The sequence below is a fragment of the Cuculus canorus genome, chromosome 25, assembly GCF_017976375.1.
Source record: "Cuculus canorus isolate bCucCan1 chromosome 25, bCucCan1.pri, whole genome shotgun sequence".
Taxonomy (NCBI): Eukaryota; Metazoa; Chordata; class Aves; order Cuculiformes; family Cuculidae; genus Cuculus; species Cuculus canorus.
The window spans coordinates 99,593-125,746 of NC_071425.1; the positions used below are offsets into that span (position 1 = coordinate 99,593).

The 26,154-nt window shown below is 47.6% G+C and overlaps 1 protein-coding gene across 1 annotated transcript in view; it reads left to right on the forward strand.

Annotated features, from left to right (window-relative positions):
- The window catches only part of KANSL1 (KAT8 regulatory NSL complex subunit 1), an 83,320-nt gene extending 57,864 nt beyond the window's left edge, over positions 1–25,456 (forward strand). Inside the window, 17 exon segments of the mRNA XM_054088227.1 lie at positions 2,484–2,588; positions 7,540–7,662; positions 9,104–9,184; positions 9,186–9,233; positions 9,235–9,294; positions 12,252–12,407; positions 12,409–12,418; positions 15,441–15,518; positions 15,521–15,625; positions 16,525–16,585; positions 16,587–16,681; positions 19,022–19,092; positions 19,095–19,126; positions 20,316–20,388; positions 21,015–21,127; positions 23,115–23,361; positions 23,825–25,456. Coding sequence (XP_053944202.1) covers positions 2,484–2,588; positions 7,540–7,662; positions 9,104–9,184; positions 9,186–9,233; positions 9,235–9,294; positions 12,252–12,407; positions 12,409–12,418; positions 15,441–15,518; positions 15,521–15,625; positions 16,525–16,585; positions 16,587–16,681; positions 19,022–19,092; positions 19,095–19,126; positions 20,316–20,388; positions 21,015–21,127; positions 23,115–23,361; positions 23,825–24,106 — 1,740 coding nt within the window. The 3' untranslated portion in view covers positions 24,107–25,456.
- Positions 25,457–26,154: the final 698 nt, after the last annotated feature.

Sequence of the window (26,154 nt, forward strand, 5' to 3'; positions counted from 1 at the left end):
TGGACAAAAACAACAAATCAACAAGCACATCTTCAAAGTTAGTTGTAAAGTTCTGTGTTTTCTGGCATTTAAAAATAGCAGACTGTTGTGCCTTCGATTTGTGTTGGTTTTGTAGAGTGTGTACAGTTAATTTAAGGAACTGAATGCCCGCGAAAGCATTGTTGTGTTTCCTTTCATGCATGTGCTTTGTTGGACCTTTTTGAGGTGGGGCTGCAGGGTGCTGGTCCTCCCCACGAGTCTTTGCATCTCCCCACATGTGTGGGTGGCAGATGGTCTGCATCTGAAAAGGAACAAGCAATGTTTTTCCTTTCTTTCTGTGTCTTTTATGAGTTTCAGTCTTTGGTGGAGTAAGAAGTAAATTAAATTAAGGGCTCCTGCAGGGATTTTGTGTAGCGACAGAATTGGTTGAAATACAGCGACCAGAACTCTGAAGACGGGATTTTTCTGCACATCATCTCTGCAGACCCCGATCGGCTTGTTCCCAGATGATCCAAGACAGGTTTGCTGTGTTCCCTTCAAGCTTCTGGTCTGATCTGTGTGCAGCTTGTGTCCCGTGGGGAGGGCTCTGCACTGGTCGGAGCTACTGAATCAAGAGAAACGCATGATGGTAAGGGTGGGATTGGAGTTAGGAGGAGCCTCATGTCAGAGGAATTTGCAGCTCTCGCGTGATTTTCCTGTGTCTGCAGTGGTATGTCGAGTTTAGGGTGTGATGAGAGATGCTGCTGTCCTTTTGCAGGGCTGTTGAGGACACTCAGCCTCTTTCTGATGTGTCTTAATGTGTGCCAGTCCTCTTCCTCACCCATTAGTCCCTTGGCAGAGGGGCAAGGAAGCAGCCCTATTTTTCCTCTTCCTTTAAACTGAAGGCAGAACTCCTTGGCTGTTTATGTTCTGATGCCCGTGCTTCCTCATCTCATTCTTGGGCTGAGCAGATGAGAAGCCCAGGTGCTTTCTGGAGCGTCAGATGGAAGGAGTTCCTTCTGTTCCAGTTTTGAGTTCAGCCACAGTTTCTCCCTTTCTCGTAGTCACTGTCTCCTGCCGTTGACATCTGGAGGTGACCAACCACTTCGATGAAGTGTGCCTGAGGATGTTTCTAGAAGCAGTGGCAAAATGCAATGGGTTGCTTTCAGAGAGGGAACTTTTGAGAGTGCAGGAAAAGCACAGCAGCGTTTAATTTAGTTTAGACTTCCAGCCGCACCTCATCCACTAAACATCCTTCTGGGATATCATAAAAACGCTAGAAAAATGATCATCATGTTTATTCTAGAAGGTGGCAACTTCCTCATTGCTGCTCAGAGGCCACGTAGAGTTGTATTTAGTTTATGAACTGCTTGGTTTTATCTAGCGTATCCCTGAATTGTAGGATACCACTGTTTCCTGGGAAGGCACTGATCTGTTACATAGCAGATTGTGTAGATCAGCCTGTAAAGGGACTTCAGCAGCCACATGCTGTGGCATCAGTGGGTGATGCACAGTTAAATGCCAGATTTGACTTTGTGGACTTTGAGGAAAGCCTTGTAGTGCTCTTCTCTCTCTGGATAAGGTGTCCAGGTTCCTTTCCAGGCTTTCCTGTGCCATACTGTGCAGCCATCTAAATTGTTTTCAGATGCCTGTTCTTAATCTGAGCAGCCCTTCCATAGCTCTTTGTTTGACTGATCACAAACTTATCTTGGCTTATCTTTATCCTGGACTATAGTCATGGCCTGTAGGTTCTGCCAGCTCTCTCTAATACCTTGCATGTTTTAGCCTGTTCTGTTATAATATATCTCAGAATATGTGTACTTATAATGATTTTATTTTACTTTGTGTTGTTCAGAGAGAACGCAATTCTGCCTTTTAGAATAAGCTTCACTTAGAGTAAAACATACCCAAGACAACATATGTTAAGCCCGATAAAATAGTGCTTTGCCACTGTGCTTTGTCCTGCTAGTTTTTTAGCAATGGTTTGTCTCTCAGTGTTTTTATTTCCTTATTGAATTTTGTAAATATCACTTCTTTGAAAAAATCTGCTTAAAGTAACAAGTTTGACTGTAGCTTCTTGGCAACCATTCAAAATGGTTTGTTTGGCTGTGATGGTGAGTTCTACTCTGTATGATGAAAGCAGTCGCTTCCTGCGCTGAGCTATACCAAAGCGTGCTCTTTGGTTCTGCTGGCCTCCTCACCTACAGGAGGGGCGGAAGGGATAGGAAATGGGACAGCAGCAGTGTTTCAGCAGTTTTGCCCGAGAGAAAGCTAACTGTCTACTATTAATGAGCTGAAGGTGTCTGATCCAGCTTTAGCTGCCGTCCTTCCCTCTCCGTGTTCAGCTTAGATATCAGGAATATCCAAGCAACATTTGGGGTTTGACATCATGTCTGAAAAAATGTGGTAGGAATACCAGCCTTGTTATGTGGTGGCTGTAGTTTCTGGGCGACAGGGTATGTGCAGTTTCCCTGCTGAGAGCAAAGCACCCACAGTTAATTCCTGTTCCCTTCCCTCTTTTGCAGGGGCTGATAGTTCTTGGTGAAGCATCACCCCCTGAACCTGCAATAGATGATGCGTCTCGTCCTATTAGTGCTGAAGTTAAGCTGGAACCTGGGGCTGACCGGCTGGTAAGTGCCAGCAATAGAAGTGACTGGATCCAGATACATCATGATCATGAATTTTGGGTAGGGAAGGTTGATCCTTTAAGCCAAAAGATGCTCGAACTGCATGTCTGGCATGGGACTGGCCACCTGCAGAAGCATCTGTCTGTGGCACTTCACATGAGAATTGCTGATCTGTTGGTCTGCGCCCCCTCCCAGCTTACTTTGGAGTTAATGAACAATATAATTTAAACACATTTTAGAACAGAATTTCTCAGGGTGCCTTTGTAACGTGCATTAGCATTTTGTGAAGCTTAAAAATCCTAACATCCTTTCCCTCTACCAAAAAAGTACCTCAAACTGAGAGCAGCACAATTAGCAAAGGTTTCTGAAGATGTGGCTGTTAATATTTGCCTGAGTGTTAGCCCTGGGAAAGGGAACTAATGAGTTCAGTGAGATGCACTGGAAACTATGCAGAGTGCCAGGTTATTATTTATCGCAGAGATGTAGGCCACATACTGAAGGCTTGATTGCACTGTTCAGCCTGGCTGTGATTACTTTTGATCCTGTGGGACGCATCAACATACTCAAATGGAGGGGTTTGAAGTTGTGGTGTAGTACAAGGAGGAGCATGGTCCCTGCGTGGCTCAAACTCCTGCTACCAAGCCGTGGCGCTCCTGCTTTTTCACACTAATGCCACATCTGGGGAGAAGCAGAGCCTCACTGCAGAGGGAGTGCTTGGATTTCATAGACCGATGCTGAGTGTAGTTGATGCAGATAAAAAACTTAATTAGAAGTGACTGTAAAATTGTTCTTCGAGTGTTTTCTTCTACCACTGGCAGGATTTTGGCAGAGTTTTCCCAATATGGAATGATAATCTGAAATACTGTGTAATTTTTTATTAACACCGGACCGCAAAGGAGTTATTATCAGTGATTGTAATAAAATGTCTCCTCGCTTGACACTGGCTTACAGATACATGTTTGGAATTCAAGTCTGTAATGAGCAGGTTAGCTCAGCCACAGACTCCTCTATGTAATGTGGTACAATGAACAGGTTCTGCTCATGACTGCGATAAGGAGATGGTGCTTCACATCAACAAAGTCATGCCAGAGGAGTGAGAGGAGGCTGCCTATCGGGGTTGAATCGCAAGTGTTATATAGTGCCTGGGTTTGAGCAGTTACATCCATCTGTCCTGTGCACTCCCCCTACCCCACTTTTCATGCTTTAACCCAAAAAGTACTCAGAATAATAAATAAGTGCACTGACAGTGGGCTCTGATTTGTTTCAGAAACAGCATGCTCCTGCACTGATGGATTGGCTGCTATTTGGGAGCTAATCTGTAAATTGCAGGCTGATAATGGAGGTAAATAGTCAAATTTGAAAGTGACAGGAAGAATATTTTCTTCTTTATCTGTTTAAATCACTGTGTTTATCTGACATGAGTGTATTTCTGACCTGGGAATCTGCAGATGGAAGGATTGCATCCCTGTCCCTACATGCTAAAGATATTTTCCATGTACTTACAAAATTACCGTATTGTCCTATTTTAGATTGTCTTAGACATCTTCTCTATATGTATAGAATAGAAAATTTCTGTGGGTTTCTGATGCATGGAGAAGAAAAAACTTGTGTGGCCAGTGCTGTCTGGTTGTGCCACTCACAGCCATTTCACTATTGCTGCGTTTATTCGTTTCCTGCTTTTTCCTTTTCTCATCCCTTTCACTTGGGCGTAAGCTCTTCAGACGGGGACTTCTATTACAGCTGGGCAAGCGCAATGGGAATCCAATCTCTCTTGCAGGTCTTTGAGGTAACACTGACACAAGTAATAGACACTGAGAGCAGTGAAAACCAGCATTTTTGGTGTGAAGCAGGCTGCACATTCCTACTTGGCACCTTCTTGGTGCTACTCCTGCAGTTATCCTTGCCATTTTAGAGAGTAACAACTCCTGATACACACTTTTTATTCCCCTTCCATATGTAGCTGCTGGTGGATGCACACATCACTCCACACTGCCCGCTCCTCTGTAGCTGTGCTGGGGGTGTCAGCACCAGAAACGCTGCCTTCAGGCCCCCGACTCCTACACCCTGCTGCCAGAGGGCTTGTGCTTCACGAGGCTTTGCTCATAGGGGTGGAGTGTTTAGTCACAGCCTTGAGCTGCTCTGAGCCAGAGCTTAGTCCAGAGACCATTCCTGTTGTGTTAGGACACTTACTGGAAGGGTATCAGGCCTCTCCTGGAGAGATGCTTTTCATTTTGGCAGTCTTTAGGCTGCTTAGAATTAGGCTTTTTTCCTTTTTTCTCCAAACTGGCAGAGTAAGAGATAGGTCCATAGCATGGAATAAGGAGAGCAATCCAACCCCTCTCATCTCCAGCTCCTCTTTGGATTTCATCTGCTCATGGGTACCTCCCTTGGCCAGTGTAAATGCAAGGTATGTGTCCTCGGCCGTTGGCCTGATACATGGGATGTGACTAATAATCCCTAGGAGGAACTAGTCCTCTCATAAGTGGAGGGAAGGGCTTTGCAAAGAAGGCCTGGGAATGTCACTTGGGAACTGGAAGCTCAGTAGAGAAATAAGTATTTTTTCCTGAAGATGGGAATAACACAAAGTCCTGAAGAAATAACTTGGCTGTGGATCTTGGTTTATGGTGTCTTGCTAGTCTAGTGGAGACGACAGAGAGGCAGGTCACATTTTTAATAGTAAAGGAGACAAGATGTTGAGGGAATGCGTTGGTAAGGCTTTCCCTGTGTTAGGGGTTTGTATATAGTCATAGGTGAAGGTCTGAACCTATCTAGTTTGGTTTGGATTCTTTGGGAGTACAGAGGATATGCTGGCACACAACTGCTTTATGGCTCCACAAGTCCCTGGTGGTCCACAGGCTCTTGGTTTCACGTGCACAAGCCGGTGTGCTAAAGCGGAATCTTTAACACCCCTTAAGAGTCCTAGGGATCCTGAAGACCTGGACTTCCAGACTCCGTACATACCCAAAACACAGAAGAGCTCAGGCTGGAATGTTGATGTGATCCTGGTGTGAAGAACACTCCTCTGGATCCCAGCGTGGCCCAGCCAGCCCTAGAGAAAGGCGTGGCAATTTGGAATGCATCCAGGGGGAGCTGGTGCAAGACCTCTGCCACAGCTCTGAACACTGGAAATGTCAGTTCTTGCAGTCCTCGGGGACTGCAAGGTTCCTCGGGGCCTTGTTAGGGTGCAACCATCCTCTCTGTGATAAGGTGAGCCCAGGCTGTTTCTGATAAGTAGGCTTTGGATTCATGCTTTCCAACCCCTCTGCAGGAAGCAAGAGGAGTCACCCTCTATTCCTTCCTTGAACCACTAAGCCAGAGACAGCTCTTGGAGATGTTCCTCATTCAACACACCTACTGAAGAAGGAAATTTAATACCTTATTTCAAGGGTATTTTCGTAAGAGCTTATGAGTCATGGGGTTTTGCCGCCCTGAACCGTGGGTACCTTTGGCAGAGATGTCGTGTGAAGGCTCAGCTTTGCCAGGCTTCTGGAAACCAGAGGGAAAATGTTCAGCTCCTGCACGGACTTTGCCTCACCAGGGTGCCGCGTTGTGCTTGTGTAATGTTTCTGGTGCAATTTGATCTCACTTCTATGTCTGTGTGCTCAGACCGCATAACAGAGATGAGCTTGTTGGTCTGATCCTGTCTGCTCGTCCCCTAGAGCAACCTCTGCTTTAGCAGAAGTGTAGAAAACCCAGCAAAATTCTTCAGACAGGCAACGGGCAGAAGTTGTCTTGATAGAAATTGCTCTTCCTTTGGCGAGTGAAGTCTCTGCTCTTCTGGAAACCTTTAGTCCAGCACTGCCATACCGATTTCAGTTTATTGGGTGGGGAAGCGATTGCAGGAAGGGCTTTAATTGATGCAGTACTGATGCTCTTGAGATGGAGTGTGTGATGAGTAGGGGCCTGGCTGACGGGACGGCTGTGTAGACAAGTCAGGTCTTTTTTTGATCGTACTTGAAATGCCCCGCTGCCTTTTCCAGAGGGAGAAAACCAGCCAGAGAGACACTGGCAGTGGGACATAGGAAGAAAACGGTGGTTTAGCCCTGAGAGGAGTGTGTCTGAAAATAAAATGAATCTGCGAGGATAAAACTGGGATGATGATTGCCGGGGGGCTGGACCACACTGGCAGGGCAGAAAGCAGGAACATCGCTGGCGGAGGTGCAAAGCCTTGTGTCCTTGTCCTTGAACGCAGTGAGGGTAGCCCCCCTGTTGAAGCTACTTGTGAGGCTGTGGGAGATGTTTGGTGCTGCAGCTGCACAGGGACTGCTGCTCACTGCAGAGCAAGGGATTGCCTTTCACACCTAAGGCAGAATGGATTTGCGGAGCTCTGTGTCTAGCTTTGTTCTTGCTTACTTTACTCTGCCAAAAAGATGTTTCAGGTTTTGTGTTTATCAGGCCGTTTTAGCTCTATAGAGGGTCTGCTTATATCCAAAACCCATGGCTTGTGTGCATACTCATTTGAAATACTTCTAAAGTGCTATTTGGACCGTGTTTGCACAGGTATTTTGTGAAAATGCAAATTCAGTCTTGCAAGTCTGTTCTGCTCTCACTCTCCTCCCGTTTTTCCCCTGTGTGCTTAGAGGAGAGCTTGCAGCCGTGTGGCCTAGAGCACAACAGCACACTTCAGAAGGCACCTGCAGGGTTCACAGGTGGTTATGGACTTCTTTGCACTATTGAGACAAAATGCTAAAATCTCTGTAAAGAACTCGATCTTTCATGCTCCTTGGTGGTTGCCTGAGGGGAATTGAAGTCCTTTGTTTCTCACATTGAAAGTGGCCTTCTGTATTCATCTTCTTGCTCCATAAGAAATCCTGATGTCTCCTGTTCACACGTGGAACATGTGGAAACCCATGGCAGTGGTGCAGATTCCTCAACTAAAAGCTGGGAATAAAGAAGCTGTGGCTATTTTAAAAGCTCTTTAAATTATTTTATGATCTTTCTTGTCCTTCCATAGAGTGTTCCCAGATCCCAGCCACTCGAGAACTTTGGTGTTTCTGCTGCAAGTACTCCTGAATCCCTTCCTGCCAAGCCCTGTGGAGCACCAAGACCCGTCAATGGAGTTATTAACACGTAAGCTGTTTGCATACTCTGGGAAGAGCTTGATTTTTTATCTTGACAGAGTCCCTGGAATCCAGCCTGTGGAGTGGTGGTGGATAATGACTGTGTTGGGAACAGTAGAAATGGTTTCTTTTTGGAAAAAGTTTGGTAGTAGTAGATTATGCGTGGGAGCATTTTGGAGGAGATTGCTTGCTTGAGGTTTTCTGCTGCATTGTTTTTCTGAAAATGGTATTAAACCAAGCTGTGTTTACATGAACGAGCCCTGCAAGCAACCATACAACAAGCATGTTCAAAACTGTTTCTTTATGGGTATTTTTAATATACTTGCAAACTGTGTGATTCAATGGTGCAAGTGCCCCTCTTGCAATTATTTTGCATAAGTATCTTTGACCCTTGCTCGCTTTTCTGGAGATACTGAGGAACCGAAATTGCATTGATTTGGGGAGTAAGACTTCCTGAATTCTTTCTTTCTCAAGGCCACTGTTGTTGTGTAAGTGAAAGAAACTTTCCTACGTTATGGGATGATTTCAGGGTCAGGCCACTTGAAAACCCTTGAATGTGTGGTGCTTCAATGTTCTGAGAGCAGTTGGAGAAGCATTGCCAGGACTGTTGCACTGGCTTAATGCCTCCAGGAGCAAAGGACGCTTCGCCAGTGCAGTGGGAACATGCACAGAAAGCACTCATCACCATACTTGTTGCTGCAGCTGAAAGACTGCAGGCTATGACAGAGCGCCTTATATGCCTGTAGCCTTTGAACTGCAGAGCTTTATGCTACAAGGCTTTAATGTTTTGCATTTTTAGAAATGAAACACTTGTAAAATATACCTGAAAAGATTCTGAAGATGAGGAGCTATGCTGGTATTTGGTAGGTGTCATGGTGTATTGATGCCACGTAGGGCAGGGTTACTGTGTAATGGGCAGGAAAGGTCCTTGTGCAGTAAAACAGAAAGGTTGATGTTAATATCACACCTTTCTGGAGTCACTGCTGAGAGCAGATAGAGGTATAGTTTCTCAATACCAATCAGAATCAGTCATATTGAGGTTTAATTTTTTCATGTGTGTTCTCTATCTTGTGCTCTCTGGCATTTGGATTCATAAGAACCTATTGTCTTAAGATGCCCTGAGCTGTAATTTTGGGGGAAGCTGAACTCTAGGATGAAAACTGTCCAGGTCTAGAATGGCTTTTGGTCTTGATCTCTGTCTAGCCTTAAATGCTGTTTTTTGATCAGAACTTGTGTTAAGGGGTCGCTTGTGGGGGAGTGTGGAAAGTGACCAACATAAAAGCAAATAATAGAGTGGGCTCAATAAAAGTTATTGTCTGGTGAAACTGCAGTGCTTTAAACTCAGAGTGTTTGCCAAGTTCTGAATCCTGAACCTGACTGGTACCACTGGCTGAGGTGGGATGGTCGAATAAATAATGGTATCTTTTGTCTTCTCCTCTCCTATGGGCAGTCCTTCAGCCTGGCCTGGCAGAACCACTCAGGGGAGATGGCCAGGAAGCTGATGAACTCTCGCATAAAAAGCAACGACTGAACATGGTTTTCTTCATCTTTGGATGGAACTTATGTAGCAGCTCGCACGCGCCCAGTTACTGAGCTGTAAGAAGCGACGGCTTGTTCGACCTAGCAGCATCATGCCTCTTTCCAAAAAGGTTAGTGCTGTTTGGGTTTTTAAAAGCTCTGCACCAAGGAGCCTGGTGAGGTGGTGATGTGTTGATATCCAGTCTGCTTTTGCTCTTTCCATGAAGAGGTCTCCCTGCTCTGGGAATGTTTGTGGTTGATTAAGAGAGGGAAGAAAAAATGAGGAGAAAGAGAAGGACAGGTGAGGCTTCAAAGGCTGTTGGAGAAGTAAAGGAGAACGAAGGAGTAGTCTTTAATTTGTTGAAGACTCTTATGAGCTGTCAAAGGGGAAGAGAATCCTGAGCTCCAATGTGGGTTTTCTTTTCTCAAACCAGCCAGCCTGAGGTGAACTTCAGTCCACACAGACTGTTCAATATGGCACAGTCTGAGCAGTTGAAGGAGCTCTGAAATGTCAAACCTTAACTGAGCACAGAAATTACCACAACACTAGGAATTCACTGCTTGCTTGCCTAAAGGAAGACGGCAGTCACCTGACAGACGTGTGTGGGATGTCTTGCAAAAGGCATGCTGAGGTGATTGTGTCCGCTTCCGCTGCTCAAGTTCAAATCACTGAATGCCATGACTTTTCCTGTTGTTTTATTTTTATTATTTTATGCTCCTCTCCACATCATCTTCCCTTGTCCTTAGGCAGAATTCAGTTCAGTGGAAATACAGTTTATTCCCCATGTAAGGAATGGTGTATGCTTCATCCTCTTTTGTTTCTCTTAAGAATGCTGTAAGCTGTCGGTTGGAGAATAGATAATTTGAAGAAATAAGGACCTTTTCTGTTCATGCAGCTGTCATGATTGCAGAACCATAGAGGGCAAAAATCCACTTACCCTTTGAGTCAGTGTTTCAAGTCACACTTTACCACAAGGTTTTGAGGCTTTCACTATGTGGGTGCTAGAGCTCTAAAGAGGTGCTCAAAAAGCAACATTTTTCTGAGCAAAAGGGGCTCTCGCTCAGCTGAGTTAGCTTTAGCTGGTTATTCATCTGCAGTTTTATCTAGGGTGTTTCTGGTAGACCTCTGCGATGACTGCTTGAAAGATCTTCAGTGATCTGGAAAATTATAAACTGTCCTGTAGGTGGTGTTGTCATGTGCACTTGGTGTTTGAAGAAGTACCTGTTAATTTTTAGGTTTTGGCTGTGTTCATCAAACGCATTTGATAATCAGAGATGGCTCAAAAGATCAGTTCCAAGGGATAGAAGATGTGCCAGATAGCAGGGGATTTGTGTGGGCTCCTGCAGTTACTTGAGAGAAAGCTGAGGAGCAGCTGGGTCATGGTCCAGAAACAGCATGTCCAGTTGACCACACTCCCCTGTTAGCATCAAGTTGTTGTGGATTGCTGTGACCAGAAATTACAACCAGAGAGTTGACTGTTTCAGTAGAGATCATTCATAACCGTGTGCCTACCATGTTAATCTGAATGCAACATCACTTGAAATTTTTAAGTCAGGAGATGCCCTGTAGGAAAGGCTTAAAGGTTGAGTGGGTCCTTAGCCTGCATTGGGTTGCAAATAGATCTTGAGGAACAGGATGGAAAGGGATCTCTTGCAGTCACCACAGCATCCCCACGCCCCAGAGCAGAAGGCTTCATCTTCCTGCCGTGCCAGACAGTTTGTCTAAACTTCCTAGGCCAGCTTATGCGAGTGCTTAGCCAGTCTTGTTTTTCAGATAGCAAAACCCAAACAAATTAAATTTCTAACATAAGCTGCCTCTGGCTGCAATTTAAAGTCATGGCTGGTAGTCTTGAGTCTTGCTGGCTCCCCTCATTGCTCCAGAAGCTCTCCCTGAAGTGTGAAAGTTGATGAGGTAATTTGTAATGTGGTCACCTCTGCACTAAACATGCCGTAGGCCTTTCTGGGTTTACAGATGGGACATATTAGTTTGGATCTTGTAATTTCTTTGTTGTTTTCCTCTCCATTTGGTGCACACATTTCTTGAAATATGGCCCCCAAACTGGGTGCAGCCCTCTAGCTGACATCAGCAGCACCGAGTGGAGCAGTAGGATTACCTCATGTGTCTTACACAGCTGTCCTTATTGTAAAGCCTCATGGGGTGTTAATCCTCAGTCATGGTATGACACTGCTGATTCATTCTCATTTGCTGATCCATAAAAACCACCAGACACTCTGGGCAGAACTGCTGCTCGGTTACCGCTTCCTTGTCTTCACTAGTCATTGAAGTGTCCGCTTGTTGCATTTGCCTTTGTTGAATTATATTTGATGTATTTTAGGTCGTTTCTCTTGATTTGTAACTGTGAGTGGGACTCTAGCTCTTTCCGTTCAAGGATACTTGCAGCCTTCCAGTTCAAGCATTATTTGCTAAGACGTTATGGGGTATGATCATCGTTCCACCATTCAGATCTTAAATGGAAATTATTGGTAATAATACTAGAGTCACAGCAGATTTCTGCAGGATCTGGTTTGATACATCCTCACGTTTTGATGGGGAATCGCAGGCTGTTCTCTCTGTATGGGATTTACATCCAGTTCTGCATCTGCCTGCAGTGGTTTCATACAAATTGAGTCCGATAACTGTGAACTGAAAGGCTGTCCTGGTTTAGGGAAACAACCTTTTTTGTCTCTGTAACAGATGGCACATGTAGGGTTCATTCCTTGGCATATATAGTGATGGCTCTCTGCCCCATCCAACCTCAAAAAATGGCTTTTTTCCCCCTTTCTGACAACCAAATAGTGCTCCCTCATGGTGTTGTGCAAATGAGGTTTCAACACAGATAGAATCGAACCTTTCAGGTCAATTTTAGTAGATGTTAAATTGTCTGATGCAGGTGAGTATACTTTCCAGCTGTTTATGCAAAGTGAATGTGCCCTTTACTGATCTCAGCCTAAACAAACGAGTTTTGTACAAAGTATAAAAAAAACCCGACAGCCTTTAGGATGTTTTTCATGAGCTATCAAGCATGAAGAGAGCCTTTGGACTTGTTGACCTCTGATATGTTCACACTCTTCTCTGTCCCCTTCCCAGGTCCATCGTAACAGCCTGGTGCGTTGTAGCTGTGATGTGAACCCTTGTTGTGGTCTATGTGGCACTCGAAGCTCGGCAACTCTGGAAATACAGTATGATGCTCCTTTGCTGGAGCGCCTCTCCCAGCTGGATTCCTGTATTCATCCTGTCCTGTCCGTTCCCAGACGGTAAGCACAGCACCCACAAAGCTGCCAGGGGTATTGTGAGACTGGGGCCTGAGGTGGGCTGCAAGGGATGCTTGGAGGTGCTCCCGGGCCTGCTTCTCTGTCCTGCGCTTCCAGAGGAGTGCGGATCTGGTTGCATATGACCAAGTATGTGCATCTCCAAGTATTTTCAAGAGCAGAGCATTTACTGGAGTAGAAGGGTCTGGGAAGGCATTGTACCTGAAGTCTTCTCTGCTGTGCACGTTGTCATTATGGATCCTTGAGCTAGAGCCTTGCTTAAAGTGGAGAAAACCAAAGCAGTGGCCTGGGAGTTTGCACTGGGCCTTGGCCCTGGGCTGCTCTCTGTGCAGCTGTAAACCACTCAAGAAGCATTTGTTTTCCATGGAGTTTATTTGTCTGCATAAAATTATTAGTGGATTGGTGTAAGTCACAGGACATATGTGATCTTTCCTGGGGCAGAGGCTATGGTAGGTATGTTCCCACTAAGACACTAGTTTCCCTTTGTTACAGTACCAGAGTTAATCATCGTTAAGAGGAATAACTGACATCTCTGACAGTGGGGTATTTACGAATTTCATAATTAGGGACTTTTCTCAAGGGAAAAGAAGTAGTTTCCATGGTGTGTTTGCTTTGCTAAGCTGCCAAACAAACACAAGCCTGTTCTTTCCCAAAAAAACCATCGCCTCCTAAGATCAGTGTCCATCTGTCCATCTTTTTCCCCTGATCGCAACATACACAAATGAATGAACCAGGCAGTAAAGAGCTCATAGCAGCTCCTTTCTGTGCTAGCGGCACCTGGCTGCTTGAGGTGCAAAACATCACTGGTAATGCTGGGAGGAAGGCATCTGTCCTTGCTTCTGACAAGGGTGTAAAGCGTATGGTCTGAGTTAAGACACCAGGCTAGTTTGTGTGTTTGGGTTTAGATTCCAGCTTTGCACAAACTTCCTGTGACAGCAGGAAATGCACAGGGTGTCTGGGAGCAACTAATCTGGCATCTTTCACTTGCACTATATTTAAAACAGACTGAAACAGCAAATTGGTGCTATTTTTAAAAACGAAATCCCCACCCCCTAAGACACGGCTCTGCTAGGGAATTTAACGTACTGAGCTCCTGAAGCAGAAATGTCTTTTCTGATTTCACTGCGCTTGTAATCCTCTGTCTACAGTGTTAGATCAAATAGAATGGGCAGCACAGAGAAAACCCATTGGGTGCTACTGCAGCGTGGCCACCAGTCACATTATTTCACCACGTATTCACTTTCTGTTTTCCCAGGGCCATCTGCAGCCAACTCCATGCTAAGAGACCTGTTCTGGCTGCATGAGATTGAGAACTTAGTTTCTGAAACTGTATGGCGTAAAGCTTAAAACAGCAGTACAGAATTGCCCATCCTCATCCCCACCCCCCCACCCCTGACTGACTTTGGTTCTACTTTTGGTTTTTGACTACTGCTTAATGTAGTTTTGCTAGGGTTGGGGTTTGGGGGTGGGGATACTTCTCTGTCCAAACATCTGTCCAGGTAGGGATTTGGCTCTGCCTGGCATTCTTGGTCTGCATCGCAGTGTCTCCCTGCCTGCAGTATTAATCCGGGTTGCTGTTGGTGACTATTCTGGGGGCTCACCTTGAAAGCAAACTGACTGGGTCGCTGGACAGAGGCTCAGGTCAGACTTTCTGGGGGAGCTTGCAAGGCTGCTTTGGTGGAGCCAGGCCTTGAGCTGGGAGCGTGTGCTGACTTTCACTTTGAGCCTCTCTCCAGGGTTCTTCCAGTCCTAACAGCCCCCCTTTGCTTCTAGCCAAGGGCAAAATTGCCAGGAGCAGCAGGAGGAAAAAGATCATTATTCTTCTGGCAAGTGGGGTGCAGGCATCGTGGCTTTTAACCCCTTGCACTTGTGCTTCCTAAGTGCTTTGTTCCCCTTCCTTTCAGGGTTGAGCTTTTTTTCTGGTTCATCTGCTTTCTCACTGGGAATTTTCAGATGATGTAATAACCTTGGCAGAGAGGATGAGGGCTGGGGTGCTCGGGCTGGGGGTGGTTGCCATCTGTCGGTCCCCGGAAGGCCTGCACTGCTCGGCGAGGAGGAGTGATGGTGTCACTTGCTGCACAGATCCTGACAGCAGGACAGTGACAAGCCAGCAAATAATTTGTTTTCTGCTGACTGTTTTGTCTTGGGTTTTCCCCCTCCCCTCAAGCTGTCTCCTTCTACAGATGTGCAGGCTGCTGAGATTGGAAGAATTTTCAGGAGAAAGCAAAAAATACCAGAAAGAAGGCCATTTTCCCCAACTGAGACCATTTCAACACGGTGCTGTTGCAGTCTTGTTGGCAGTGTCCTTAGGGCCTGGCTTGTCCGCTCTCTATTCTTTGGGATACGTGTCCATAAATGAGTAGAGCTACCATTGCGCTGTGATAGCTCTTCCTTAGCACAGGGATGGGGCTAAATCACAGCCTTAACCATCAAGGTGCTTGAAGTGCAGATGTCCTCCCTTTCCCCTGAGAATCAAGGTCTCACATTTAGTAACAGCCAACTCCAGCTGCCCTCAGCCAACTCTATTCATCCTCTTCGTCTGCCTGGGCCTGCCTGGCCTTTCCCAGTCCCTGGCATTGGGGAAATTCAGGAGGCATTCAGAGACGACCCGTTGAGACTCCTGACAGGGCTTGAATCTCTTCACCTTGCCCTCTGAGATCATCTAGATGCAGTTTCTAAATCCCACGGCAGCTCCTAATTGCCTCCACATCCCCTCTGCAGAACAAAGAGCTTCATCGTTTGAGCAGGGCCTGGGAAGGTTCATCTCTGCTCAGGGTTGCTTCAGAGTCCTTGTGAAAGTGTTGCTTGAGCTTAACAGATGTGGAGGAGGGATGTTTGTGCCGTGATGCTCATCTTGGTGCTTCTAACTCCATTTGTGGCAGTGTGAGCTTATGCTGGGCTGCCTGTCCTGCTGGTCTGTGCCAGGGGAGAAGAGCAGAGAGGTGGTATGTCAAAGCTCGACTGCTGGTGTACAATGATCATGGATATATTTCGTATCCCTCTGCAGATGTGCCGATGAGCTTGCACTTCCAGAGCATGTTGAAGTCTCAGTGGCAGAACAAACCCTACGAGAAAATTAAACCTCCTAAAAGCTCTCGCTCAAGCACAGAGCTCCCATGCCTACCAGCAGCCTGTCTGACTCTGCTCGTAAGGACCGTCACAAGCTGGTGAACTCCTTCTTCACTGCAGCCAGTAAGTGTCCTCCCTACCTCCGCCGTGTGCAGAAACATTGCTCTGGTTTGTACCCAACAGCCATACAATCTGGGAGGAAAGAGGTGCAGGAGACCTTTCACATTAAGGTCTCAGGATTGAGGCCGTGGTATCACAGGGCAGGTCTGAAAGTGAGGTGTGGGCAGGTGTTGATGTTCAGGCTGATCTCAGTACACAGGGACCTCTTCTTGCTCAGTCTGAGGCTGTGCTCACAATGGCACGAGCAGTACTACAGCTTGTTCTGCTCTGACTGTGTCTCTCCAGCGCCCTGATGGTGTTGAGCCCGACCGGTCTTGATTTCTAGAGCTTGTAAGCTCTGCCCAAGTCTCCTGTGCCAACAGAAAGAGAGGTGAAAACAGATGTTTCATAGCTCTTTCTCTGTTCCCCTCCTCAGAGCGCTCACATCAAAAAATCCAACCAGACAAGGCACACAGGCCACCTTTAGATGATTTTACGGCCGTGTCCAAGGCCGAGAGAGCGCCAGAGCGCTCGCTTGTCCAGCCTCCTGCCCATGACAAAAAGCGATTGCGAGACTGCTCATCTGAGAGGAGTGAAGGTAGGCTCCCATGGCCAGCTCTCTTGGGGGGAGCTTGGGCTTTGCTGCATATTCAGCCTCTCCCCCACTTTGACCTTGGAGAAGGGGGAACACACTGCTTCTGGGCCTTATCATCACTGCAGCAATGCCTTGTGTACTCTAACTGCTTCTTCCCCCAGGGCCTCCCAGGCTGGCAGCCACCATCAGAAGGTGCTTCTTTTTCATGCAAAGTGCTCCTCGGCACTGGCTGTTTCTGGTGCACATGGCCCTTTTCTATCCACCTCCTCCCCCATTGTTATTTTTGCTAATGTCATTCCTCGTTTATTCCGCCTTCCTCGTTGTGCAGTGTTGAAGCATCACACAGACAGCAGTGGCCCAAGCTACTTTCCAGCAGCTTGTGACCGCCACACCTCACAGCCCTCTAGCACGGCAACTGTCCACCTCTTCAGAAGGCTCCACTCCTGCCAGTGCAAGTTCACAGGGTACCTCCAGTACAACTGTAAGTATCTGGTGCCTTTCTGGAGAGGTTTCTGAGCTCAGCTCCCCCAGGCAGTCTCAGTTTACAAGCGGTTCAGGCATCTTCAGCGTGAGGGTGCTCAATATTTCTCTTACCCTGCTGGACTCATTGTTTCAGCAGATGGTAGGAGTGCTGGCCTTTTAAACTCTGACTTTGGGTCTCCTGAGGGTTCTGGATTGATTTTGGCTGTGCCAAAAGCCAGTCAGCTGCAATTATGTGTTCACTGTCAGCTCAGTAGCTGCTGGTAAACGTTCCTGTTCTCGTTAGTCCCCTGGCTTTGCTCCATGTCCAAGTTTTGATTTCTGACATTGTCTGGGGATGCTGGGAAGAGAAGTTGAAGAACGGAGCACCAGTTCTGTGCTGCTGCTAGTACAACACTGAGATAGCTCCTGAGACTACAGGAGGCTGTAAATGGGGTTGGGACTGAATCACAGGACTGTGGTATGTCTGGGTGGCTGGGATCTTAACTGTCATCTGTATGCAAACTTCAGCAGTTCCCTAACTCATACTGTCTTCTGAGACTCAGCCTCAAAAAATTGAAGGATGGGGACCTTGATGAAGCTGTGTCTAAAAGTTGTCAGTGAGCAGGACCATAGCTCCCTCCTGCTGTGCTCTGGGATGGATCGATAACACAGCTTCTCTGCCAGACGTCGTCAGTGCCTGACCCATGTTAACAGAAGCCCTTGATAAAAGGACTGAATTCTGATGAACTGTTTAAGTGTTCCAGTGAAGAACTTGGCCTCTGTCTGACCACTCCAGTTAATAGTTTGTGCCATAGCCTAAGTTGTATGTGACCAAAGGATAACAGAGCAGATTTCCTCCAACCTGATGGTGAAACCAGAGTGGTTAAGAGGCATCTGTTCATGGCAGAGCTGAGGACTCCACTTCCAGCTCAACTTTTTTGTGCCCTTGTCTTTGCTCTAAGCTATGTTGCTCCAGGGTTGCCATGGTCCAGGCTGAGTTCCTTCACTGCAGAATTTGCTTTTGAGTCATAAGCTGTGGCATCACTGAAGCACCCTATGGTGGCACAGAGTGTCTGAAGAACCCAGCAAGCAGTGCTAGTTTGGTTTGAATGTGCTAGATGTTTGAAGAAGAGGACAGCTCTTCTCAGCAACTGTAGAATGTCAAGATGACATTTCTGTGTGCTTTGCACACATATCTTAGTCTTCTCTTGCTGCTTTTTCTAGTGCTTTTTCACAAGCTCATTCAGAAAAACAAGACAAATTGTCTTTCCTTCAGCAGTTGAGTCCTGCAAAAGCATTGCAGGTGCTGAGGTCTGGTCTCTGGCTGCAAGGTTCAGGTCCTGGATTCAAGCATGTCAGTCTGGCACAGTTGCCAACAGAGACCAAATGGTGGGTCCAGCATCACTGTTGACAGTGACACGTTGGAATTGTCTTGCTGCCATAGTGGTAGTTGCTCACCCACTCTGTCATTGTCTGGCTTCACAGGGGTCCTGGGGTTTGTCTGTGGCAGGTCCCCGGCAGCTGGATTCCTGCTTGTTTTTGCACTGAAATCTGCAAGGATCAAAGGAGAGGGAGAGCATGGTAAATTGGAGAGGTGTTGAGGTGTTAAGAAGACAGGCCATTTGCGTATCAAACTATGCTTGCAGTGCTGCTGTCACAGGCCTGGGGGAGGGTTTTGGGTAGGCAGATGGAAGGAAAGCACCCAGTGCTCAACTAAGTTTAAATAGATAAGGATGGAGCTTATTTCTGTCATAGAAAATCTATTCCTATCAAGAAGTGTAATATGGATGAAAGCTGTTTGGCTTAGTGCAGCTGTCAAAAGTGCAAGTGAGCTCCTGTCTGACTGCTTTACGTTCCTCATCTGTCTTGGTGTCACCTGTGGTGGATCCAGACCCCTGCAGGACATGAGGAGGGGTGCTCTTTCCAAACAGCACAGTTCTTCCCTTGTTCCTGTTCTGTCTGCGTTCTTTACATTGACAGTAGAGACTGGATTATGTGGGAGACTTTTCTTGCTGGGGTCTGTTCGTCAGCCAGATCAATCTCCTGATCCGCCTGGCTGTGCAGTGGCGGGGGGCAGTGTGGAGATGATGGATGGAACCTCAGCACGCCCATGCACCACCAGTGCCTGCAGGCCACCACAGCCCTTGCGCTTGTATATGCCTTCCAAGCTAAGGGTTTTTATTGAAAAGAGGAATTCCAGCAAGCAGTAGGTGAACTCCATTCTGATGCGAATTGTTGGTTCTGAAGGTTCCATGGGGTCATACAAGGCCATTTTGTATGAGACCACATCCTTTTTCTGTCAGTTACTTAACATAATGAAACCTACAACACTTTCTCACATTGTTGTTCTCTTTATGTTACAGCAGCAAGGAGGAGGAGAGGCGAAAGTTCATTCGATATTAACAACATTGTCATCCCGATGTCTGTTGCGTGCAAACAACTCGTGTGGAGAAACTGCAGTACAAGAGATCCTCACACCAGGTATGTGCCTGATCACTGGCTCCAGTGGGGCTGTCATGTCCCAGGCTTTCACTTTGTGACGTGTCTTGTCATAAGTTCAGCCTGGCCTAGGCTTTGCTTCCCTGTAGCTGCTAGTGCTGGTGAGGAAAGGAGCTTTCTTCTTCCTTGAAAGTAAGAAACAGTTGGGGAAACTGGTGGTCATACCATAGTATGGAGACGTGTATGTAGTCTGAGTGTCCCTTGTGCATGAAAGCCAGCTTACCCTCCTCAGGTGTCCTCTGCAATTAAAAGCCATCCTGGGTGTCCCTCCTGTCCCCCGCTGCTGAGTATACTGAGCCAGCGGTCCCAGTGTTTCCTAGCTCTGCACATGTCCTGGCTGAGTCAGGGGTGCCTGAGCTGGCTTAACATCGTGTTGCAGGAGCAGGGCCAAGCCTTGGGTCGCACTGACCGGGAACACAACCTGAGCCGAGTGCAAGGAAGGTGAGCAGTCGGCCTCTGTTCAGCTGTTGTTGGATGAACACTGTGGATGAGGCAAGTGATGGTTTGCACACCAGAGTGCCTCAGTAGGAGCATGCTGACTTGCTGCCACCCTGGTGCACCTTCTTCATCAAAACTGCCACGTTTTCAGTCCTCCTTTTCCATCCCAGCTTTCCAAGTCTCTTTCCCAACGTACCTCTTTATTCCTCCTTCCTCCTACCTGCTCTTCCCAGGCCCTGTTCAGAGCATGGCAGAGAGAGAGCCTGTTGCTAAACAGAGGAAGAGGAAATGCTGCAGCATCTGCTTCTGCTGCTTCTGCCCTTGGCAGCTTCAGCCATGCTGCCAAACCAGTGCCTGGAGCTAGACAGGGAAGCAGAGGGAAGGGCTGCAATGGGAGGACGCTGCCAGCCTCGCTCTCCATTCCTGATCTTCCAAATGGAAGGAATGTCTCCTGCCTGTTTCCCAGTGTTGTGCTGAGGGGGTGCAACCCACAGCTAAAGCCGTGCTCAAAACGGAGCAGGGTGACCAGTGGAAGGGTGGAAACCGTTGTCTGATAGCACAGGCATTTTGGGAGACAAATGTGGCCACTTGGCCTAAAAACTGAGCCTAAGTATGTCGCTTATTGTGGCAGGCATGTATTTTTCCTTTCCCAAAAGATAGCATTAGTGATGCAGGGCCTGTGCTGCTGTGCTTGACCCTGCCTGGGTCTGACTGCCCGCTGGTGCTGTGTTGCAGCTGGCGTGAAGTGGACATCAGCACTCTGAAAGCCAACCCTGATGAAGACAAGGAGGAGGTAAGAAGAGTTTTGTTTCTGAGATATGTGAGGATGTTTTGGTAGCAGCTGAACAACATCTAGGAGGGTGCCGGCAGCGAGTGGACACAGGTTCCTCAGTGAGGAGGTTGCAGAGTCTCTTCCTTTTGCAACAAAATGCACAATTTTCTGCCATTGTTCTACAGAAACAAACTTGGTGTTGGTTTCCTTTCAGGAAAGGTGTGATGAGGCAGAAAGTTGGATTAACAGGCCGGGTAACAGCTGAATCTGAGGTCTGATTGCTGTCAGGAGACCTCTCTGGGTGCCAGTCCCATTTATTGGCATAGTCTAGTCAAGAAATCATGACCAGTTATGCTGCTACAGTTGTTGTTTTAGCTTGACTGATAATGATGGTATTTCCTTAAACCTCTGTGTGAGTGCTTTCATTCTGGGATAAGTGACTTTCCTTTTTATTTTTTGGTTTTTAATCTTTTCCTAAGCAATGCAAACTTAGTTTCAAGGTGCTCTCTCACTCACTGATACCTGCCTCCCTCCAGACATAAACATGTATTTAAATTCATCATATGGCTGATGCTGGAAAAACCACACATCGGTGCATGTTTAATACATGAAAGCTGTCACCAAGCCCTGTACCCTTCCCCTTCTAGATCGAGGACTTGTCTGATTCGGCCTTTGCCGCTCGGCATGGCAAATGTGAAGAGATGGAGCGGGCCCGGTGGCTTTGGAGCACAAGCATGCCCCCGCAGCGGCGGGGCAGCAGGTATGCCTGCTGGCGCAGTTCCTCAGCACTGGCAGGGGCTGCCCGGCCCACCAGCAGCACTCAGATGCAAAGGGGATCTAATGGGTTTCTCTTGGCCGAGGTTTTGTTCCCAACAGAGTGTGATGCACTTGGGACCAGGTTATGGAGATTTTATTAGACTCATAGATCCATAAGGTAAAGTTTTGTACTGGTATTGGAATGTCACTGGAAAGTCTTGTGGATCGCCATCCACAAGAGCAGCTTGAGGAGCCCATGCAGGAGTGGAACATAGTCTTGCTTAGGTAGGGGTCTTCATGACCAGCTAAATCACAGACAACCAGCTCTTGCATCATGTTTGGATTCTGCTTTCTGAAGCGCTTTCACCACTCTGGAAGTATGGAGGCTGGGGCACCAGCTGAGTGGTCCAGAGAAGCACAAAAGGGCTGAGCCCAGCATCTGTCACACAAAACAAGGCAACACTGGTTCTTCTCAACATTATGCTGTCTGTTGCATCTCTGTTTGATTGCTTTGGTGATGCTGTTTCTCTGCTCTACTTACATACGTGTCCTCACATTCCTCTGATCACTCGACACTTGATTCCATTTCTGCAGTGTTGTCTTGTGAAGGGGTATCTGAAACCACGTGGTTTCTTGTCACAGACCTGCAGCCGGCTGTCTTAGTCTGGTTATGATTTCAGTTCAGCACTGTTGGGCGTATGCAATTGTGCAAGGTCATTTCTGCAAGAACTTCTGCAAATGCAAAGTTAGCATTCATCAAATTCAATTTGTGCTGCCACTGCCTTGTTTCAGCTGCAGCTGCATTTCTTGGAGCTGGAGGAGTGGAGGACATCTTGGTGTTTCTTTGCTAGCTTCTTCAGCCAATTCCTCACATCTGATAGTGCCACTCCATAACTTTAATTTAATTAATCTGAAGACCCTGTTGTTAAGGACGTTGGTGAAAGATGCTTTGTTGAGGTCCTGGCTTGGTCATTGAGATGAATTCAAACTTCATCTTACAGGTTTAGGAATGCTGGTGGGGAAGGACTTACAGAGAGGTCTCTGGTCCAGCCTCCTATAGGCCTGTTGCCAGCAGAAGACCAGATTGGCCATGGATGGCGTAAACAAGGATGGAGGTTACCCCAGAGCTGGGGATACCAGTGCAAGGAGAGATGAGGGTTGTCAATGTCCCTGCTCTACTGGCCATGTTCCTCAGTGCAATCCAGGATGTGGCTGGCTACATTTGTGCCAAGAATGACTTGGCTGAGCTCAGCTCAGTGTTTGCCACATCCCGACTTCCTCCTCAGCAGGATCCTTGCTCAGTTCCTCAGTTCCTGTCATAGGGTGGTTCTCTGCAACTGCTTTAGTCTTTCTTTAGAAATGGCCAGAGCCCCTTGGTGCATGCTAACTTTTTGTTCCTGGGGTTCAGCCGGAACCTTGCTCCTTGCCTGTGTAGTCCCTGGGACAGGTAGTACCAGTAAACTCACTTGGTTGCCCTTATATGTTCTCCTTGTGAACTGCTCCAGCAGATCTGCTGAGCATTTTGTGGTTGTCCTGCCTCATGTATGTAGCAGATTGCTGTGTGATAGCACTCAAGATGACTTGCTGAGTTGAACTTGCAGCATTTTCAGCATCACCGATTCACTACACTTGGTTCTTGAACTGCCAGGCATCACATGGCAGGGAGAAACCAATTTTTAGGTGTCTGTTTTCATAGAGTGGCTCTCATCATGGTGTTTATGCAGCACTTGCAACACAGGAGTTGTGTGGGACACATAACCTTAGGAGAGCAGTGTCAGTGTCACAGAGTTGCGTTGAGGCAGTGGAGGTAGAACAAAGATGAGCCTCTGGGCTGCAGCATTCTTTGCCTGTGTTTGCTGAATCCACGCAGCATTCCCCGTCACACAGCTGCTGCTGAGTAGGGAGTGGTGGAAGGGATCGTGGGATGGCATCAGCTGGCAGCGAGCACAGCCAGGACTGAAACCAGGTTCTCAAATATGTTCCTGTCTCAGGTCCTACAGATCGACAGATGGGCGGACGACCCCCCAGCTGGGGAACCCCTCGACTCCCCAGCCGGCATCCCCTGATGTGGGCAGTTGCCAATCCCATTCAGAACTATCCCACACTCACTCCCCGCGCAGCCCCATCAGCCCTGAACTGCTCTCTGGCCCCCTCACCCCCATCTCCCGTGACTCCATGCGGCTCCTGTCCATCGAGGACACTCGTTGCTCCACGCCTGAGGCTGGCCTTGATGAGCAGGTGGGTGCTGGCTCCAGTTGTGGCCATTGGCTCTGATATTGTGCCTGGAGGCTGGTGGGAAGGTCCAGGTGCTGCCCATCAATGTGTCCCTGCAGTGACTGCTGCAGACAAGTGCAGAGGTAAATCTGATGCTCAGACTTGGCTGTTTTATCCTCCTTGTTGTGGGGAGACAGCTTGGAAGCATGCGTGTGGGGAATTCTGCCCGAACACTGGGCCAGATGGGATGTAGAATCAAATGCTGTTGGGGCAGCAGGATGCTTTTCTAGCAGTTGATTCAGTTTAGAGGCTGCCACCCCCTCACCCCAGGTGCTCTTAGCTAGGCCGTGGCTGAGTCTGTGGCTGGCGCGGCACCATGGATCTGCCTGCTCTCACCACCACTGCGGCTGGCTAGAATCGCTCATGGATGGGGAGCAGAAGAGCTTTTCAACAGAATTGTTCATAGCCTGGTGTCTCTTCCCTTTAGGCTGTGCAGCCCTGGGACCGACGCACCTTCCCACTCTCGTATGATCCCAGGACAGAGTGCGAGGACCAAGCTGATCCCCAGGACCGGTCATCGCGCTGCACCCGGCGCACATCAGGCAGTAAATCCTCCCGGGAGACCGATAGTGCTCCTGTTTTGCCCAACCTGGCCAGCCTCAAGAGCCGAACCCCACTGGTGACAGCCCCCCTCCCCTCCTTCTCCTCTTCCTCCTCCTCTTCCTCCTCCTCTTCCTTCTCTGCAGTCCAGCGGCCAGCGAACAGATAGAGACGTGCGGGAAGACATGAGCAAAACCAACATACAGAACTAACTCTTGGCATTAAAGCTTCCAAAATCTGCGTTTGATATTCAAACATCCTGCCGGGAATTTTCACAGTTTTTAGTGAATTTAAGGAGTTTAGAAACTGTTTTTTGTTTTGTTTTGGTTTTTTTTTTCCTCCTTCTCCATGTTTCCTGTCACACAGATGAGCCCCCAGATTCCTCCCAGCAGAGTGAAGCCTCAGGAGGGGAGCAGCCCACCAGACACTTTCCCTCATTCTGCTCCTCCCCTTTTAGGTGTATGAAACTAGGGCACAGGATTTAGCTGACTAGCAGACTTCGGGGATAGTTTTTCTCAAGCAAAAGGGTATCTTTTTCTCTTAACCTGCCTCCCTGCCCCTCCCCAAAAGGTTTTAGTGGAGTGAAATTAGTGGTGAAAAGTGATGTCTTGGGATTGCAACCTTCACTGACTGGCTGTCCTGAGGTGCAGGGTGCCTGTCCCGCACTTCCACCCTGTGGTGTTTCCCTGCGATAGTTTGTATCCTGAGGGATGACTCTGCCTGCGCTCCTCCAGTCTCCCCTCTGCCACCTCCTCGTTCTGCTTTCCTGGTTTGGGAGCAGCCGAGGTCTGGCTGCCCTGTCCAGTGGGGGGAAAAGGAGGGACCCTTTCAGCCACTTCATCCACAGGTCTGCATGGGAGGAGTGGGATTTCGGAAGCAGCCTTGTTCACACTGTGTGCGTTTCTCCCAGGTCAAAGGGAGGAAGAGAGTAGAGTCCCCAGCCCGACAGAGTCAGATGTTTAGGTCAGGAGTCACAGTGCATTTAAGGGACAACCCTGGGGATGCAGCTGTTGGCAGCAGCTTTCAGCGGGGGAATGTGGGTCTGCAGACAGAGCTTGGGCTCTGCCCTCACACCCCACCCCATAGGGTTGGGATGGTGGAGTGGAGGCAGCTCGGCCACAGCACAGAGGAACCATTGACAGCAGCAGGAGCATTCCACACCTGGAAGCAGATGTTGCAGCTCCACGTTTCATGGCCAGGTGGCCAGTGTGGTCCCCATGGGTGAGTTTGATCTCAGAAAAGGGGAAATAAGAGAGGGAATGGGGGCAAGGATGAATGCGGGGGGAGGAGAGGGAGGGGTATTGTTGTGGTCCGTCACCACTGCTTCAGTCCACTTCCATGCAGTCTGAGAACAGGTGTCATTTCTGTTTCTCTGGCCCATCCTTGTTCTGGCGTGCTGCCTCCTGACGGGGGTTTTATTTTGAAGCTAAGTTCACTGTTGTTCCCCCCCAACCCCTGGTCCTTCTGCACCTGCTGTGACTCCCTGATCATGCACACCGTTCCCATCTGTAATGCTTTCTGATCCCAACGGTGAGGCTACTGGTCCCTGTCCCGTTGCTAGCATTGTGCCTGTCTTATGTATAATCACATCACCAAAAAAAAAGGAAAAAAAAAATACAAAGGACGATTTTTTTTTTTCCATTTTGTAATCGTAAAGAAATAGTAGCTAAACTGCTTAATGATTGGGGTTTTCACAATTTTCAACATTATCTAGTGTTTTTTGGTTCTGTCCTAGTTTAAAGGATTTGTCATCATTTCTTTAAAACCAATGCTACCATATCCCTCTGCATAAGTGCTTTTCTATTTATAAGGTTGAAAATTCTGAATAACCCCTTTTAGCATTATAAAAAAAAAAAAAAACCACAAAAAAACCACCAACCCCCACCTTGTATTTTGTAAATATTTTCTTTTCCTGCTTTGAGCTGTGTAATGTCCTTGTTATATAGAAATGCTTTTCTTCCGAGAAGCTGATCTTGTTAATTGTCTTGATTCTGTTGGCAAAGCACAAATGTGCTTATAAAAAAAAAAAAAAATTAAAAAAATTAAAACATACTGTTCTATACAATGTGTGTTTGTGAAACACTGGGCTGTGAAGGGGCGCTTCACATGCTCAACCTGGTCCTGTGTCATTCAGCTGCTTCCCTCCCACCTTGCGTTTTCAATACTGTCTGTTTTCCCCATGGTTCTTGTCTCTGGGTGAAAAGCGTAATTTTCAGC